Source organism: Bubalus kerabau, chromosome 5, assembly GCF_029407905.1.
Source record: "Bubalus kerabau isolate K-KA32 ecotype Philippines breed swamp buffalo chromosome 5, PCC_UOA_SB_1v2, whole genome shotgun sequence".
NCBI classification, from domain to species: domain Eukaryota; kingdom Metazoa; phylum Chordata; class Mammalia; order Artiodactyla; family Bovidae; genus Bubalus; species Bubalus kerabau.
The window spans coordinates 126,695,946-126,712,952 of record NC_073628.1 but is presented as its reverse complement, the minus strand read 5'-3'; the positions used below and the strand labels follow the sequence as shown (position 1 = coordinate 126,712,952).

At 35.6% G+C, this 17,007-nt stretch overlaps 1 protein-coding gene across 8 annotated transcripts in view; it reads right to left on the bottom strand.

The window, feature by feature from the left end:
• The window catches only part of LPGAT1 (lysophosphatidylglycerol acyltransferase 1), an 84,065-nt gene that overhangs the window by 28,383 nt on the left and 38,675 nt on the right, over positions 1–17,007 (bottom strand). For 4 of the 8 annotated variants that reach the window (XM_055583031.1, XM_055583026.1, XM_055583029.1 and 1 more), the window contains 4 exons: positions 15,570–15,688; positions 10,089–10,184; positions 7,098–7,371; positions 3,657–3,783 (listed from right to left, as the gene is read on the bottom strand). In XM_055583031.1, the coding sequence (XP_055439006.1) occupies positions 3,657–3,783; positions 7,098–7,371; positions 10,089–10,184; positions 15,570–15,688 (616 nt within the window). Of the gene's footprint in view, positions 1–3,378; positions 3,455–3,656; positions 3,784–7,097; positions 7,372–10,088; positions 10,185–15,569; positions 15,689–17,007 lie in introns of all 8 variants that reach the window. The other 4 variants (XR_008715101.1, XM_055583030.1, XR_008715100.1 and 1 more) reach the window with 3 other exon arrangements.

Here is a 17,007-nt window from a genome sequence, read left to right as displayed (position 1 = left end):
ATGGCAACCCACTCCAGTATTCTTGCCTGGAGAATCCCAGGGACAGAGGAGCCTGGTGGGCTGCTGTCTACGGGGTTGCACAGAGTTAGACACGACTGAAGCAACTTAGCAGCAACAGCACACTCATGGTTATAACTTAAGATTTTTAAAAATATAAGCTATTTCTGCATGACAGAATGTTCTCCAACTCACTTTTTCTAATTTGGAGTGAAGCAGACATTTGTATTAAGGATGGGGCATTCTATCCCTGTAATTAAAATCTAATTCATGTTTAATTTTGCTACTAACTCCTTAACAGCAGCATACTGTGCCCATTTCTACTTTAATAGGAATAAGCTGTCTTCTGATGTGACTGTAATATGAAGTGGAGGAAAACGTTGTTCCCCTCAAATGGTTCTCATATTTAAGACTTAATTCCTCTTTTAAAGGGGCTTCCCTGGTGACTCAGATGGTAAAGAGTCTGCCTGCAGTGTGAGGGGACCTGGATTCGATCCCTGGGTTGGGAAGATTCCCTAGAGAAGGAAATGGCAACTCACTCCACTATTCTTGCCTGCAAAATCCCATGGACAGAGGAGCCTGGCAGGCTACAATCTATGGGGTTGCAAAGAGTCAGAGATGACTGAGCGACTTCACTTTCTTCTTTCACTTTCCTCTTTTAAAACAACCTTCACTTCTGAAAGAGATCCATAATGCAGTTGTATCCACAGTAACGAAAAATATTTCCCTAGTTAAATAATATTTAGCATTGGGAAGTAAAGAATAAGACACCTTTTAAAGTAACTTGTGCTTAGTCGTGCAGTCGTGTCCAACCCTTTGAGACCCATGGACTGTAGCCTGCCAGACTTCTCTGTCCATGGAATTTTCCAGGCAAGAATACTGGAGTGGGTTGCCATTTCCTTCTCCAATACAGTAGTTTAGACCCAATCTATGCAGAATGCTAATTTATTAGTACTGGATTTACCGATAACCTTATACATCTTAGTAATAGTACTTTGTGTAGTTTTTTAAACACTTTAAAAATCAGTGTATCATTTGGTGCTCAAACAATGCATTTATGGCACTGTTATTTGCTACCTGTTCATAGGATAGGATCTAATAAATAACCACGTCACAAATTTTAACTTTCTCATTTATGTGGTATTTTAGGAAAGTATTCTATAGTACATAATAATATGTATATTTAGAGTTCATCTCTTCCAGAAATTCTAAAAATCAACATAAGCCTAAGAAGTAACAATTGAACTGACAATGTAGAAAACTGCTTTTGGAAGTTTATATCAGAACAGTTAAAATTAGCTATTGCATTCTTTTAATTTTTTCCCCTAAGCATCAGTATAGAAACATAAATCTAAAAGAACATTCAGCTGCGCATTCTGGTAGCTGGATATTCTTTTCCTATTTAAATAAAGACCAAATGTTTTCCAAGCACTTAAGCGTGCTGGCGCATCACGGCTGCAGTCACTTGGTGGGGAAAGTCTTTCTTGCTCAGAGATCTCCACACACCCGTCACAGTGCGTTGCAAAGAGACACAGAACAGTGGAATCCACTTAGTAGCCTCGACAATAATTTCCAAGAAGAGAAAAGTAATGCATTAAAGAAATTTAAAATGGCCTAACCATTGATTAATGGTAAATAAATGATGGCAACTTTATTATTTCCCAAGTGTACTCTGACGGTCAGCAATGTTGCAGTATAATAAGAGAGTGCTCCAGCCATCCAGAGGCACACTGTGCTATTCTCAGCAGGCTCCAAGATGATCGCACAGGAAAGGACAGTTACTATTCTATTCAGTTCAGTTCATTCAGTTCAGTCGCTTAGTCGTGTCCAACTCTTCGCGACCCCATGGACTGCACCACGCCAGGCTTCCCTGTCCATCACCCCTCTGTCGTCCCCTTCTCCTCCTGCCTTCAATCTTTCCTAGCATGGGGGTCTTTTCAAATGAGTCAGTTCTTAGCATCAAACTACCTTCCATGAAATCTACTTAAAATACAATAAAAAATACTTCATATACACAGAAACCTATTACAAATTTAATATTTATGAGTTGTTAAAACTTCTCTTTAACCTGTTTGTACTTTCAACTTGGAGTTTCACTCCCCTGGTGCTTTAGTGGTTAGGATTTGGTGCTTTCAACTTGGAGTTTCTCCTAGTATTGTTTCATTTAGTCTCTACTATCTCCAAATTTGATTTGCTCTAAAACAACTGCATTTTAAGTGGTAGTAATGATCTATCATATTGGCTCTTTGCAAACTTTTCTACTAATTGCATTATTTCTTTTGAAGTAGAGAAATTACATGCAATACTCTAAGTGGGATCTGATAAATACTGAGCAAAATAGAATAATTCCTTTCTGACTCTCACACGTTGTTCCTGTTGCTGTTGTTTAGTTGCTAAGATATGTTGGGCACGCTAAGTCATGTCCAACACTTTGTGACCCTATGGATTGTAGCCCCCCAGGCTCCTCTGTCCATGGGATTTCCCAGGCAGGATACTGGAGTGGGTTGCCATTTCCTCTTCCTGGTGAGCTTCCTGACCCAATGGTTAAACCCTCATCTCCTGCACTGGCAGGCACATTCTTTACCACTGAGTCACCAGGGAAGCCCAACTATCACATGTATTGCTGTTGTTGTTTTAGTTGCTCAGTCATGTCTGACTCTTTGCGACCCTGTGGACTATATAGCTCACCAGGCTCCTCTGTCCATGGGATTCTCCAGGCAAGAATACTGGAGTGGGTTGCCATTTCCTTCTCCATAGTCTTCTAAATTATACTAGGGGGAAAAAACTAGCAAAAGTACTAACTTGTCTAGCTACACCAAATTACCAAAATGATCATTTCGATTAAATTCTCTAAGAATGGGTGTTGCTTTATCTTTAAAGTCAGTTGAGATGAAGAAGAAAAACATTTTCTATGTCACGTGAAGCAAAACTGGCTTGTACTAATTTTGGGCTAATAGTAATGTTCTGGATAAGATATGCTTAACTGCAGAAAAAGAATACATTCATGAACAGACTTTAAAATCTACCTATAAGTAAACCAAAATTATCATTTTTCAGTGAACTTCATAGTTTCCAAACTACCTTCTATCTGTGTGCACCTATTCCCCACTTTAAGCAGTCAGTGCTACTTAGTTTTTCTTGCCAATCTCCCCACATTAAAAGAGAAAGAGATCTAACCTCATTATTTGTATTATTAACATCTGTATATATATGGTTTCTAATGCTGCATTTTAAATCTCTTTTTCTAATTGAAAACATTTCATTCTTGTTTAAAAATTTTAAAATATAACCAAACAACTGGAGAGTCTGAACAGAAACCAATTCTTCTGAGAACAATAAACAAACAAACAAAACAGAAAACCAAGAATGGGTAAGGAGTACCTTGTATGTTTCCATTTATTTTAATTTCAATGGTGTTATTCCTGACAGGACAAATCTAGAATATGCAATAAACAGACTGTTTTGGAATTAAGAAAGCTAGGGGTTAAAATAAAGCCAAAATCCCCCCAAAGCCAAACAAAACACCAATCTTTCTTTTCCTATCCCCCAGGGTGTCCTGGTGGCCTAGAATAATACATGAGGTGACCTAGTCAACCTATGGTTGATAGAGACAGTACTTTATGTTGGATTTATGCTGAGTACTAATGTGGGATTCTTACCTGTAATGCACATGTATGACTGCTGGTTTCCTGTATCCAAGGATCCAGGTTTGAATATCTATGGGTTCAGCTTTGGGATAAGCTATGGTTGTATCTATTATCCACTGGAGGCCTTTTGATTTGTTGTCTGAGAACAATATAAAATTGGATCAATTTTTATATTATTTGCATCAAATAACACTAAGAAAAACTAACCTGCAATAAGTATAGAAAGTATAAAGCATCTTGAAAACATCAAAAGCTAAAGTATCACATCAGGAAAGTGAAAAGCAAATCTCGAAACAAACAAAAAAATCCATTCACAAGATAATACAAACACTAAGATTTGTGATACTTGGAAGACATTAATAAATATTGGATTAAAGCAGTAAAATTAAGCACTTTATTGACACACATGATCTTCAGTTGCTGCTTTTGTTCAAAATCAACAACAAAACACCCCTCCCATTATGTCAAGAGTTATAGAAAAATAAAGCACTAAACCGTCCACCCTTTGGCAGGAACAACAGGTGGTAACCATTGTTGTGGGAGGGGCCGGGGAAGTTCTGCTCACTGCAGTCCTCTGCACTCCGTTTCTGTTCCCAGCTCAGGGTACAAAGCTGAGCAAGAACTGAGAGGGGAATCCTCACAGAGAATGCTAATAGGTAGACTTTAAAGTGTAAAGGTCTATCCTTTGTTTGAAGTAATTAAAGGATCTTTAAAACAATAAAACTTACTTTTAAACATAAGGCCAAATGTACAGAAGGAATCAACAATATTTTACTTAAAGTGTCAAATAATTTAAAACTGGCCTAAAATTCTTTTAAAGTTTTAGACAACATTCTAAAGGGGAAAAATACTCATATAAGAAATAAGTTTAAAATTTTTATTTTTAAATAATATATTGCTGAAGGAATAGTGTAGGTAAAGAGAGACATTTTAACAAGCTACCCATGACATACAGGCTGAAATGTTTGGGGCTAAAATTATGACTGCAACTTACCTTGAGCTGCATTAAAAAAAACAAAAAACAAAACAACAACCAAAATGGACTAATAGACAGATAGAAGGATAGAGAGACGTGATAAAACAAATACAGTAAAGTGTTAACTGTAAAATCTAGTTGGTCTGCTAACTGCAAAATTGCAAAGTTCTTTTAATTTTTATGTATGTTTAAAAATTTCTATAATAAAATGGTTGGGAAAAATCACCAGAGTTCAATTTAATATTGATTAAATCACACAAAAATGAAAATACTAATCCTTTTAAAGTTAATTAGATACAACTTTATTTTTACATGTTTATGCTTACATGTTTAAAACCAACATGAAGGCATGGTTTGTGTTTATATAGAATAAAATACTAAACAGTGAATATGAACACTAAAAAAATAAGATACAAATACCAAAACATAGAGAAGAAAAGGTAAAATATAAGTAAAACTAGTTTTGGGGTATATAGCTTTATAGAATTTCTTATGGATTTTTCCTAATCTGCTAGAATTAAGAAAATTTTTTTTTCTTGACAGGTAAGAAGTGGATTTATTTAGGAGATACACATCCCATAGACAGAATGTGATCTGTCTCAGAAGGCGAGGGTGCCCTGGGAGAAACACACTCTACAGAGTGTGGGTCATCTCAGAAAGTGAGAGGCCTAAAAATTTCAACTAAGGTAAGATAAGTAATAAACAATTTCACTTTGGTTATAAACAGAGACTGTTTCTCTCCAAAAGGAAAACAAAACAAAACAAAACATTTTTCTTCCCTTGTGTGTAATGATTATGATAAGTACCCATTCCTTTGGGATCTAGACCACTACAGAATATTGACTGGGTAAAACTATTAAAAACAGCAGCCTTTATTAGTGCAATTAATCCTGTTTGGAAGACCTTTGTCTTCAAGCTTTGGCTTGGCTGACATTGCCACAGTCTCTGCAGCCGTGAAGCTATTCCAAACCTTCCTTTTCTATTAAAAGACTCTTTCAATTTGTCTTTTTAATAGATGATGAAAGATCAAGAGAGCTGACTGCCAGGCAGCTGTTTGCAAAAAACAAATAAAAGAACTCAGCACAATCTCATGGCATTATTTTTATATCTGGTCCTTACTGTCATCTAAAATTACACACATTTCTGAGGGTCCATCATTTCCATTTTTATTTTATCTAGAGACTATTAAAAGAAATAGCAAAATGCTACTAGGGAAACAGGCCCAGTCAGTTTCTTTCAGCTTTTTGACTTATAATTTATCAGCAAACTTTCATAGTGTCTTAGAGAAAATTGTTCAAAAGAGCCTTCACATTGTTGGCACAAATAGATGCTGCAGATCTGCATACCTCATCGGACTATCTGCAAGAGAGCTGCATCTTTGAGGATGGTTTACTTTTTCCTGGCCATAAAAGTAATATGTACTATTTTTTTTTTAATTCAGAAAAGTATTAAGAAATGGGGAAAAAATATCCATAATGTTACAACTCAGAGAAGCAATCACTAATATTCTGGAATCTTTCCTTTCACAAATTTTCTACTGCCTTATTATTTACATATTTAAGCTCATATTGTTTACACAAGAGTTGTTATGTTCCTTCTACTCCATTAATATTATAGAGCAGAAGCATTTTCTAAGCCCATAGACATCATTCATAATGGTTGTGTTGTATTCTGTTAGATGGATATTTAATAATTACTTATCTATTCTCTCTTCTGGCTATTTCCAATTTCCTGCCATTCGACATAATGCTGTGATAAACTACTGTGCCAGTATTTCAGATCATTCCGTTTTGATAAGTATTATATGCAGTGGAGTAACTAATCAACATTTTAAGACTTTCAATACATACTGCCCAATTGTATTAAACTCATTCTCTGTATTAAAAAAAAAAAAAACTTTCTAAATTTGATAAATGCAAAATATATGTATCATTACAATTTCATTTGCATACAGTTTTTCAAATTACTCATTTCTCCTCCTGTATCTTTTAATATACTAATTCCACTTATAGGAATTTACACTACTTACATGCTTCACAAATCTGAAAAGATATTTACAGGGATGGCAACTGAAGCAGTGTGAATGGCCAGGAGAAAGATACACAGGAAGGGAAAGACACCTTTGACCTTATACATTCCTATACTATTTGAATAGATTACTGTAAGCATGGACTACTTTGTAAATAGAAACATTAAAAAGTTATATTTTCAGGACTTCCCTGGCAGTCCAGTGGTTTAGGATGTGCCTTCCAATGCAGGGGATGCGGGTTCAATTCCAGGTTGGGGAACTAAGATCCCACATGTGAGCCATGAGCTACAACTAAAATCCAACATAGCCAAACAAATAAATATTTTAAATTATATTTTCATCTTCTTCCTCAGTATTATTTCTATTCAACAAAATTATAAATATAAAAAAGAACTCCAGAAAAGCCTCTAATTCCAAGAAAAGAAAAAAATGCTAAAAACCATCATACCTAATTCCTTAGCGTCTCCTCCTGCTGGACTTCCATTTTCCTGTCGTGCTACAAGTGCACGCAAAATAATTTTTGTTGCCCCAACTCTTGGCAAAGTGACATGTGTAAGAAATGGCAAGTTATTTTTCTTGGCAAATGACTGACTGGTTTCTCGCCTCTTCCTGAGGAAGCCCCCTTCTGGAAACAGAACAATCCATTTTCGATCTCTGCTCCTGTAATTATTTTCTAGGTGCTTCTTAAGAAGAAGTAGCTGTTGGTCACGATGAGATTTTCCCTAGAGGGTAGACACATGTATAATAAGTATAGGCATGTTTGAAATTTAAAGACCATAAAGGCTAGAAATGACTGCTTCCAGAGTAAATCCCAAACACAGGCTAGAACGGTGACTTCCCCCTGCACTGCTTACTTCCCCTTTTGACCACAGTGGCAAAAGAAAGTTATTACCACTAAATAAATAAACTCTTCTCTCTGAAGAAACAAAGTGCTCTAATTGCCCCTGAAAGTTTATTCACGCTTCATTAGTGAGTATTTACTGAGTACCTACTACTTACTTGCCAGGCACGTCTTAGAGAAGTAAGACACCCTCGTGGAGGATGCATGCAACTGGTGATAAGTGTTAGGAAGAAGAGTAAGAGGCTAGAGAAGTGCAACAGGGTCAGGGGAAGCAACTCCAGGGAGGTGAAATTTAAGCAGAGAGGCTAATGTGAAGGAATAAGCCATGTGAACATGAGTGGCAGAGAACTCGAGGTGATGAGGACAAAAGAGACAAAGGGCCCTGAGGTGGGAGTAACCTTGGCATTTCAGAGAGCATGACAAGGTCATCGTGGCTGAGAATTGCAGAGAGGTGGAGATCATATGAGAAAGGCCTTGAGTTTGGTGAGTAGTAATTTGGGATGGGATGTCATTAAACAGTTTTCAAAAAGGGAGAGTCATGATCTTATTTACATTAAATATCTTCTGGCTCCAGTGACAAAAAGACTGCAGGAAATAAGTTAGGAGCTGCTGTAGAGTCTGGACAGGGGAGTTTGATGAGATTCAACTATAGGATATAGATGAGAGGTACATACATTCAGGAAAAAAGTCTGAATGCTAACAGGATGTTCTGATGGACTGGGTTTCAGTTGTGAGGGAAAGTAAGGAAAGAGGATAACTTGGATACTGAAAAAAGAATTCAGAAGCATTTTCAGGAAAGCCCCAAACTCATGACTAAATATTAGAAAGGCTCTCCCTTTCAGTATGATCAATTTGCTAGTAATTTTCCAGCCAACAAAATTACAGAAGCTCCCCCCAAATAATTCATATGCTTTCAGTCTTTAAATTATTCCAAGTGCAAAACAAGTAACAATTTTCTTAGCTGATTTATGGAACTGATTATGATTAAACTTTATTTATTAAGTTCCCAAGACTACATATAAAATATTTTTAATATCCTTGGAAATATTTTATTAAAAATGTCTAGTAGCAAAGCACCAACAGATTTTCTTTAATAGTAATATTTTTTTCTGTCTATTACCCTCAAGTTATAGATTTTAATTACTATATAACAGGGAAAATATTTTTGCTCTTTATAAGTGAATTTGTAAGTCTCTCCAATAATCTGAAATATAGTCTTAAGTATGTAAAACAACACTGTAATAAAAAAGGAAATGTTTTGGAGTACATTATTTTCTACTTTCAACTCCTCAAAGTTCACTGATAATTTAGTCTAATTTAGCCTCTTCTTGAGGCCTAAGGATCATCATGATAACAAGGTCAACTGTTACAACACTATAAATTCAATAATTTCCTCAGACTTCTGAGCGGTTCATCCAGCTTCTCCTCTGGACTCCACCCAGACTGCTTCAATTGTCAGTTCCGCTGTCTTTCCCTCCAGTGATACTAAGATGTTAGATTAGTTTCTTCATTAAGTTGTTCTGATTACTTATAAGTTGATCTGCTTATTTTGTTTCAGTCTTATTGTGGCCAATCCCCATTCCCAGTTCTTCCTGAGGTTCCAAGCCTGCATTTTTTTTTTCCATCTCTCTGCTCAGAAAAACCAAGGGCCTTCCCAGAAGAACAAAGCAATTATACAGAATGGGAAGAAAAAAAAATGTTTTGTACATATAACTGTCTGGAGCAAAGTTTATGTGTTTTGGGATATGTATTTTCATACAGCTCAGAAGTTTTTCTACATTATTTCAGCTTATTTCTGAATTTGCAGTTCTCAGAAGAGGTTTAATTAGATTCACCAGCAATTCATTAAATAAATTAATATGTACAAGGTACTGCACCATCCAAGGTGAAGTTGCTAAATATATAAACAGTAGATTAGTGTGGCATTACCATACATAAAAACTCTTGATATCATATTTCAGTTATCCATTTTTGAGAAAATAAAGCATGCGACTCTAAGTCGCGTATCAGGGAAACACTTGAGTTTTTTTTTCCTACTAAACTATTCCTAATGCTTGGGATCCATTCCCAGTCCATCTTCTTCCATCAAACTCATACTCATTCTTTAAATTTATGCCATGTATTATCTTCTCCTCTAAGGTTTTTCTGGATTTACAGAAATCTGATGTACTCAGTTTTCATATTATGAATTCACAAAATATTTTCTCTTATTTATTTAATTACTTAATATTCTCCCTACTGGTAATCTTATTTAACAATCTCACAATTGCTAATTTAGGTATCTTCTGTATCATGTAACAGTGACTTGAAAATAAAATTAACAGTGATCTCAGAAGAGCTGAGAATGTGGCAGGTGCTTGAAAACTGTTTAGAAAGAGAGGAGGAGGGTAGAGATGAAAATATTTGTATTTTTAATACTTATGCATACTCAAATTCAGACTGAAATAATTCAAAGTCTGTTTTAGGGAACAGATTCCCAGCTCCCTGAGATAACTAGAAGAGGCTCTATCTATTACAATTAGTTTTGTGATGTCTCTTTTTACACTAAACAATCAGACTGATCAACTCTCACTATGGAAAAAAATGCTCATTAATTACCTGTCTTATAAAGAAGTCTCCATGAACTAGAGAAACAATTCCAAAGTTTGTATATTTAAAAATATGATCCATCAACCACATCATCTGAGCAACAACCTAAAATATTTAAAAACAAAAAATAATTAAATATTGGATAGAAAAAATACTGAGTATAGAATAGCTAGTATCTAAATTTTAAGCATAATCATCCAACCATACTTTTCATTAACCTAAATATTTAAAATCTAATGCTATTTCAACAAATAAAGTGCTATATGAAAAATTACAGGTCTTGATTCCAAGTCTTGGATTCTTAAATCACAGGTATATACATCACTGGGTAATAGATAAAACTGAATTAACTTAAATTTGAACTTAATGATTTCCAATTTGTTCTATGTAAACAACATGACTGGCAATTCTTACATAACTTATAAAGTTATTCTGAAACAATACAATATGCCTAAATTATCAAATGAGGGCTATGAGTTTAATTAATAAGCACTAAGGCTTTGTTAGGGCTTCCCTAATAGCTCAGACAGTAAAGAATCTGCCTGCAATGCAGGAGACCCTGGTTTGATCCCTGGGTTAGGAAGATCCCCTGGAGGAGGAAATGGAAACCCACTCCACTATCCTTGCCTGGAGAATCCCACGGACAGAGAATCCTGGTGGACTACAGTCCATGGGGTTGCAAAGTCAGATACAACTGAACGATTAACATTTTTATTAAGGCTTTATAAAAGCCTTAATATCTTCGTTAACATCTTTTTTAAAGCTTTATAAAATGTGACTTTACCTTAATGGTTAAAATATTAAAAGTCAAAAAACATAAAGATATAAATACAAAAATATAAAAATGTTCAACAAAAGAACATTAAACAATTCATTTACTCAAAAAATACACTAAATTTTTAAAAATTAATTCAGTAGAGTGATTTATACCATTCTACTATTAAGTGTATTTGTTAGTTTATACAAAGCCATACTCTTTACCAGCATAAAAATACAGTTTCTTAAACCCAAAATATTATCCATTGTTGATAAGAGTTAATACTCTATCAGGAGCAGAAGACTTTATTCCAAGCAAAATTTCAAAATTAAAAGTAAGTGTAAACAGGATCTAGTTAATGAATGGCTTAATTGTTCTCCCCTGCTGAGATAATAGCATCCCTTGTTATAAGCCTTAAATAAATAAAGTGAAAACTACAGCCTCAATCAAGAATGCAACAGAGCTCTACTTCGGTTCCTACAGGAATAAGAAACATAAATTCCATCTCTAAGCACAAAAGTGTATGCACATATAAGGAAAAAATGAAGCATTGACACCCATGTGCTGCTTTTACAAAAACATTATAAAACCCCACAAATAATATAATACTTGAGCTTCTGCCTTAATTTTTCAGCATTACTAAATAATTCAGTTGCATGATTCCTATTCCACCAGTTTTACTATATAAAACAACTTAAAAAAAAATAGATACATGCCCAGTGAAAGACTGATTTTCAAATCAATTAATACAGATTAAAATAATTTGTTTTGCTTTGTAATGATAACTACTTTCTGTAAATAAATTGAGATCTGAACTAAATGGAATTTGCTGAAAAGTTTCCCAAGAAACAAAACAAAAAGCAGGTGGATTCAACCTGTAAAATCTTTGAGCTTTATACACAGTATGAAGTGTGGCTGCAAATTATTGATCTCTGGGTTTAATATACTAACACTAAAGTAGCTTTTATGTTTAATCTTACATTTATAGTGGATTTACCTCCTCAGTTAGAAAGTAACCTAAAACAAATTCAATAAGACAGTCAAGCTATCTTCTAAGATTTGTATGGATAATTCTGTCCTGACTTATTTTAGCAGAAATATTATGTCAATAAATATATATTACATGTCCAATAGAGTTCTATTAGTAGAAATGAAAATTCTTAGTTTTATCATCACCTGTCGTGAAAGGGCAAGACCCCTCACTTTAGAGACATTTCTTAAAAAGGTACTAGAATGTTTAGAAAATATAACTAATCCTTTGACTCATATTCCTGAAAAAAGGAAGTCAGTAAACACAACCCGCCTGAGTCAACTCAGTCGACATTTCACAGGTTGTCTGTCAGAACACTGCTAGGTATTTCCAAGGGACAAAATTCAGTTCGGTTCAGTCTCTCAGTCGTGTCCAACTCTTTGCGACCCCATGGACTGCAGCATGCCAGGCCTCCCTGTCCACCAACTCCCAGAGTTTACTCAAATTCATGTCCATTGAGTCGGTGATGCCATCCAACCATCTCATCCTCTGTTGTCCCCTTCTCCTCCTGCCCTCAATCTTTCCCGGCATCAGAGTCTTTTCAAATGAGTCAGCTCTTCATATCAGGTGGCCAAAGTATTGGGAGTTTCAGCTTCAACATCAGTCCTTCCAATGAACACTCAGGACTGATTTCCTTTAGGATGGACTGCTTGGACCTCCTTGCAGTCCAAGGGACTCTCAAGAGTCTTCTCCAACACCACAGTTCAAAAGCATCAATTCTTCGGCGCTCAGCCTTCTTCACAGTCCAACTCTCACATCCATACATGACTACTGGAAAAACCATAGTCTTGACTAGATGGACCTTTGTTGGCAAAGTAATGTCTCTGTTTTTTAATATGCTGTCTAGGTTGGTCATAACTTTTCTCCCAAGGAGTAAGCGTCTTTTTATTTCATGGCTGCAGTCACCATCTGCAGTGATTTTGGAGCCCCCAAAAATAAAGTCTGACACTGTTTCCACATCTATTCTCCATGAAGTGATAGGACCAGATGCCATGATCTTAGTTTTCTGAATGTTGAGCTTTAAGCCAACTTTTTCACTCTCCTCTTTCACTTTCATCAAGAGGCTCTTTAGTTCTTCTTCACTTTCTGCCATAAGGGTGGTGTCATCTGCATATCTGAGGTTATTGATATTTCTCCCAGCAATCTTGATTCCAGCTTGTGCTTTATCCTTTACATTAATTATCCTTTACCCATAAGCATGGATTTTCTACATATTCAAACATCTGGAGAGGCTTACATAAATGGCTCCATTCTTTATATCATTCTGAAATGTTAGTAAAGTCAATGGTTCTCCATTTAGAAATCTTCAAGGACAATTTTGGCAGTCACAATAGCTAGGGAGTTCTACTAGCATGCAGTAGGTTGCAGCCAGGTAAGGAAAACAATTCCAGCAGGACAGATGAGAACAACAGTGCTGCCCTACCAAGATGCAAGCAGTGCCCTTGCTCCACAAAAGAATAATGACAAGCACCACAGGAATTCCTGAATTCAGAAAGCTATGTTACACTTATATCACCATTAAACTAGTATTTTTAAGTGTTACTTGCTCAGTCATGTCTGACTCTTTGCAACCCAATGGGTTCCTCTGTCTATGGGATTCTCCAGGCAAGAATACTGGAGTGAGTTGCCATTTCCTTCTCCAGGAGATCTTCCCAACCCAGGTATCGAACACAGGTCTCCTGCATTGCAGGCAGATTCTTTACCATCTGAGCCACCAGGGAAGCCCTAGTGGGCTAGTTTTAAACTGACATTAGTTTTCTTTCTTTGAAAGTGCCCATGGAGTATGCAATTAATCAAGTAAACATTTCTATTTATGAGTATAAATTAATATTGCCCCACATTTACTAGGCAGGAGGTAGAGATCATAATGTTCTACCTTTTATTTCTCAACTACTCCTTTATGAAACAAGATAAAAATTCTTTGAAATTTCACATTATTTAGTAATATCAGATGGTAACAAATACTTAGTATAACTAATCTGAAAATGGGAATAACTCTGGACAGAAAAATGAGCAGAAGACCAACTAACTGAAATCTTTTTACAAAAGCAAACAAATAAATCAAAATTTCTTTTGTCCACAATATTGATGAATCTCAGATTACCTATATTCTGACTAATGCAGTCATCATTTCTGCCAAACTGAAGTTAAGAGTAACAAAGTTAGGATAGTTATACTTATCATTTTAAGCACTTTTTGAGACTCAAAAACCAATGGAAGACATCATAGGCCCTCAGAAAAATCACTATAAGTATCTTATCAGTAAGAATAAAAATGTTCTCCTTGATATAAAGCCAAATAGGTTTTTTTTTTGCGGGGGGAGGGGGGGCGGCCACACCTCATGGCATGTGGGATCTTAGTTTGCCAAACAGGGATCGAACCTATGCCCCTTGCAGTGGAAGCAGAGTCTTAACCACTGGACCACCAGAGAAGTCCAAAAATAAACTAGTTTTTACAAAATTTTAACATCAATAATTTAGAGGACAGGTGACATATTATTATAAATGCAAATATATATATACAGTGATATTATTTTAACAATTCTGAATATAAGAAATTATTGAATTTATTCTACATTCTAGCAAAATAATGCCTTTGCTTCTCAGATAAACAACAAAAACAGATTTCATAATAAGCAAACCTTTTCCATTTACTCTCACCTCATTTTCTGACCCTTGACCTGCTGAATCAAACTCTGAGGACCTAAACACACCAGGTATATTCTTGCCTTGGGTTTTGGCCATGATTATTTCACTACAGAAGAGGCCCTTGCTTCACTACTCTGCTTAAGTTCTACTCCACCCTTTCAGGTCAAGTTAATGTCTTCTCCTCTCCACAAAGTTTTCTATATCCACCAAGTACATGGTGAGCTCACCCTCCACCAAATGCTTCTCACTTTGTAATTAAGTATTCTTTGCTATTCCCTCTCTTCACCTATCACTAGCTTATCAGTTCCTTTAAGAGGACATCTTATAGGATGATGTTCTTCTACATTTATAGTTAGTGACTATGAACATGAAACATTGCTAAAATACCTATTGGTTTCTTCATTATTAGGCCAAATATTAACTCCATTAATTTTATATACTTTCTATTTATTTACTTTTCTATGAACATAACCTCTTTACCGTCTCCTAAGGTGTTAATTCTTTTAATGTTAAGGATTGACTTTAACATCCTCCCATTTTATAGATATATTTTAGTTATCAATATAAGCAATGTGAAATCAACAGTTCAAACACAGCCCTAGAACATGGAATAAAATAGACGTAGTATCTTTCCTTTCAATTTGCTTTCTAGGTGAAATTCAAAACAATATCTACCTTACTTTCTTCTGGCTAAAAATCCCCAAGATCACCTAATTCCCCATCCAATTTTATTCTTCTGTCTTAAGCAAACTGTTTTTTGTGGTTGTATTTCTCAAACTGGAAATCCACCACTCACCTCAAGACAGCCCCAAGTTGAACCATATTAACTTTGCTTTCATTTCAGTTCTTTAAAAAAAAAAAAAGCTTCATGGAGGTATAATCCACATTATCCCAGTTGGTTTTCTTTAAGTCTATAAATTCCTCTTACAGTGGTTTAGAATTATATACACAGTATATTTTCTCTTCAAGATTTTACATTCCCAGCTGTAGTAAGACTAGCTGACCCTCCGCCAACCCCTCTTCCCCAGTCTGTCTCTGCCCTCAGGATGGCTTACCAGTCCCTTGTCCTGGAGGCACATCATCAGAGTGCACACGTCTCCTGTTGCCTGATGGTTCACCAACATGACTGCTTCATCTTCCGAAATTGTTTTAATATCTTCCCCCCACTCCATCACTGTAAAGACAAAAAGTTTCAAAGCTGTCATTTTAAAGATTTATCTATTTCCAGAAATCTTATGTTAGAAACACTGCTGCTGCTGCTGCTGCATCACTTCAGTCATGTCTGACTCTGTGTGACCCCATAGACGGCAGCCCACCAGGCTCCCCTGTCCTTGGGATTCTCCAGGCAAGAACACTGGAGTGGGTGCACATTAAAACTTCTGAAAGTTTATTTCCTAAGTATATTTCCTATAAAAATGAGGATATTCATATTTTAGAGACACCCAAAATATCCATGGTAAAACAGCCATATCTTTGATTTAGAAATTCTATTTAAGAGTTTATCCTACAGAAACATTTGTCCAAATGGGCAAAAATATGCATAAAGGATAGTTCACCAACAGGGGAATGGGTAATTTTCATACAATGAAAGAGTATAAATCCATTAAAAGAATGGAAGATATCTCTATACAATAACCTCAAAGGTCTTCTTATCAAGTAAACAAAACAAATCACAAAACAGTATATATAATATGATTCCATTTTTTCAAAGAAGGAATAAAATTTACATGTAATTTAACACATTGAAAAAGTCTGGGGAAATGAATTCAAAATTATAAGTACTGATCTTCATTGGGAGGCAGTTCCCAAATATCCTTAAATTCTACTTTAGAATAAAATATGCAAATATTATAAAATGTGTAAGCATTTTCATTTTATAAGAAAACTAATGAAAGATGTTACATTTATTTAAAATCTCCAGATGAAAAATCATTGCACCAAAACCTATATGTACACTCTAAGGAAAACAGTGATATCTCCAAGTAGGTATGCCTCATTTTATAGCACACTTACTACACACACACAAGAGAAAATTAAATCAGTTTCAAACATCAGGATTCTATGGAGAAGCTTCTAGGTTCTTCAAATGTCTGACATAAATTACCAGAGGCTGAATATACACTAGTATTCACTCATCTCTGTCACTGCTAAAAGGAAAGAAGCTGGGCTCCCTGTGTGCAATAGTTCTGGAGGAAACAGGGATGGGGGGCCTGGAGCTCACTTCCTTTACCTCTGCCAGCCCCCGTCCTCCGCAGCCACACTTCACTGTCACCCCAGTATAGTGGAGCTCCTCTTAAGACATCATTTGAGAAAAGAGTTCTGCTAATTTTTTCTATTAAAATCTAAGCAAAGCATCTATGCCTTCATTTTAAAAATCTGTATTAAGGGAATTTCAGCTAGGATGAACATATCTTCAGTTGTGGTTGTTACTGTTACTCAGTTGTTAAGTCTTGTCCAACTCTTAGTGACCTCATGAACTGCAGCACACCAGGC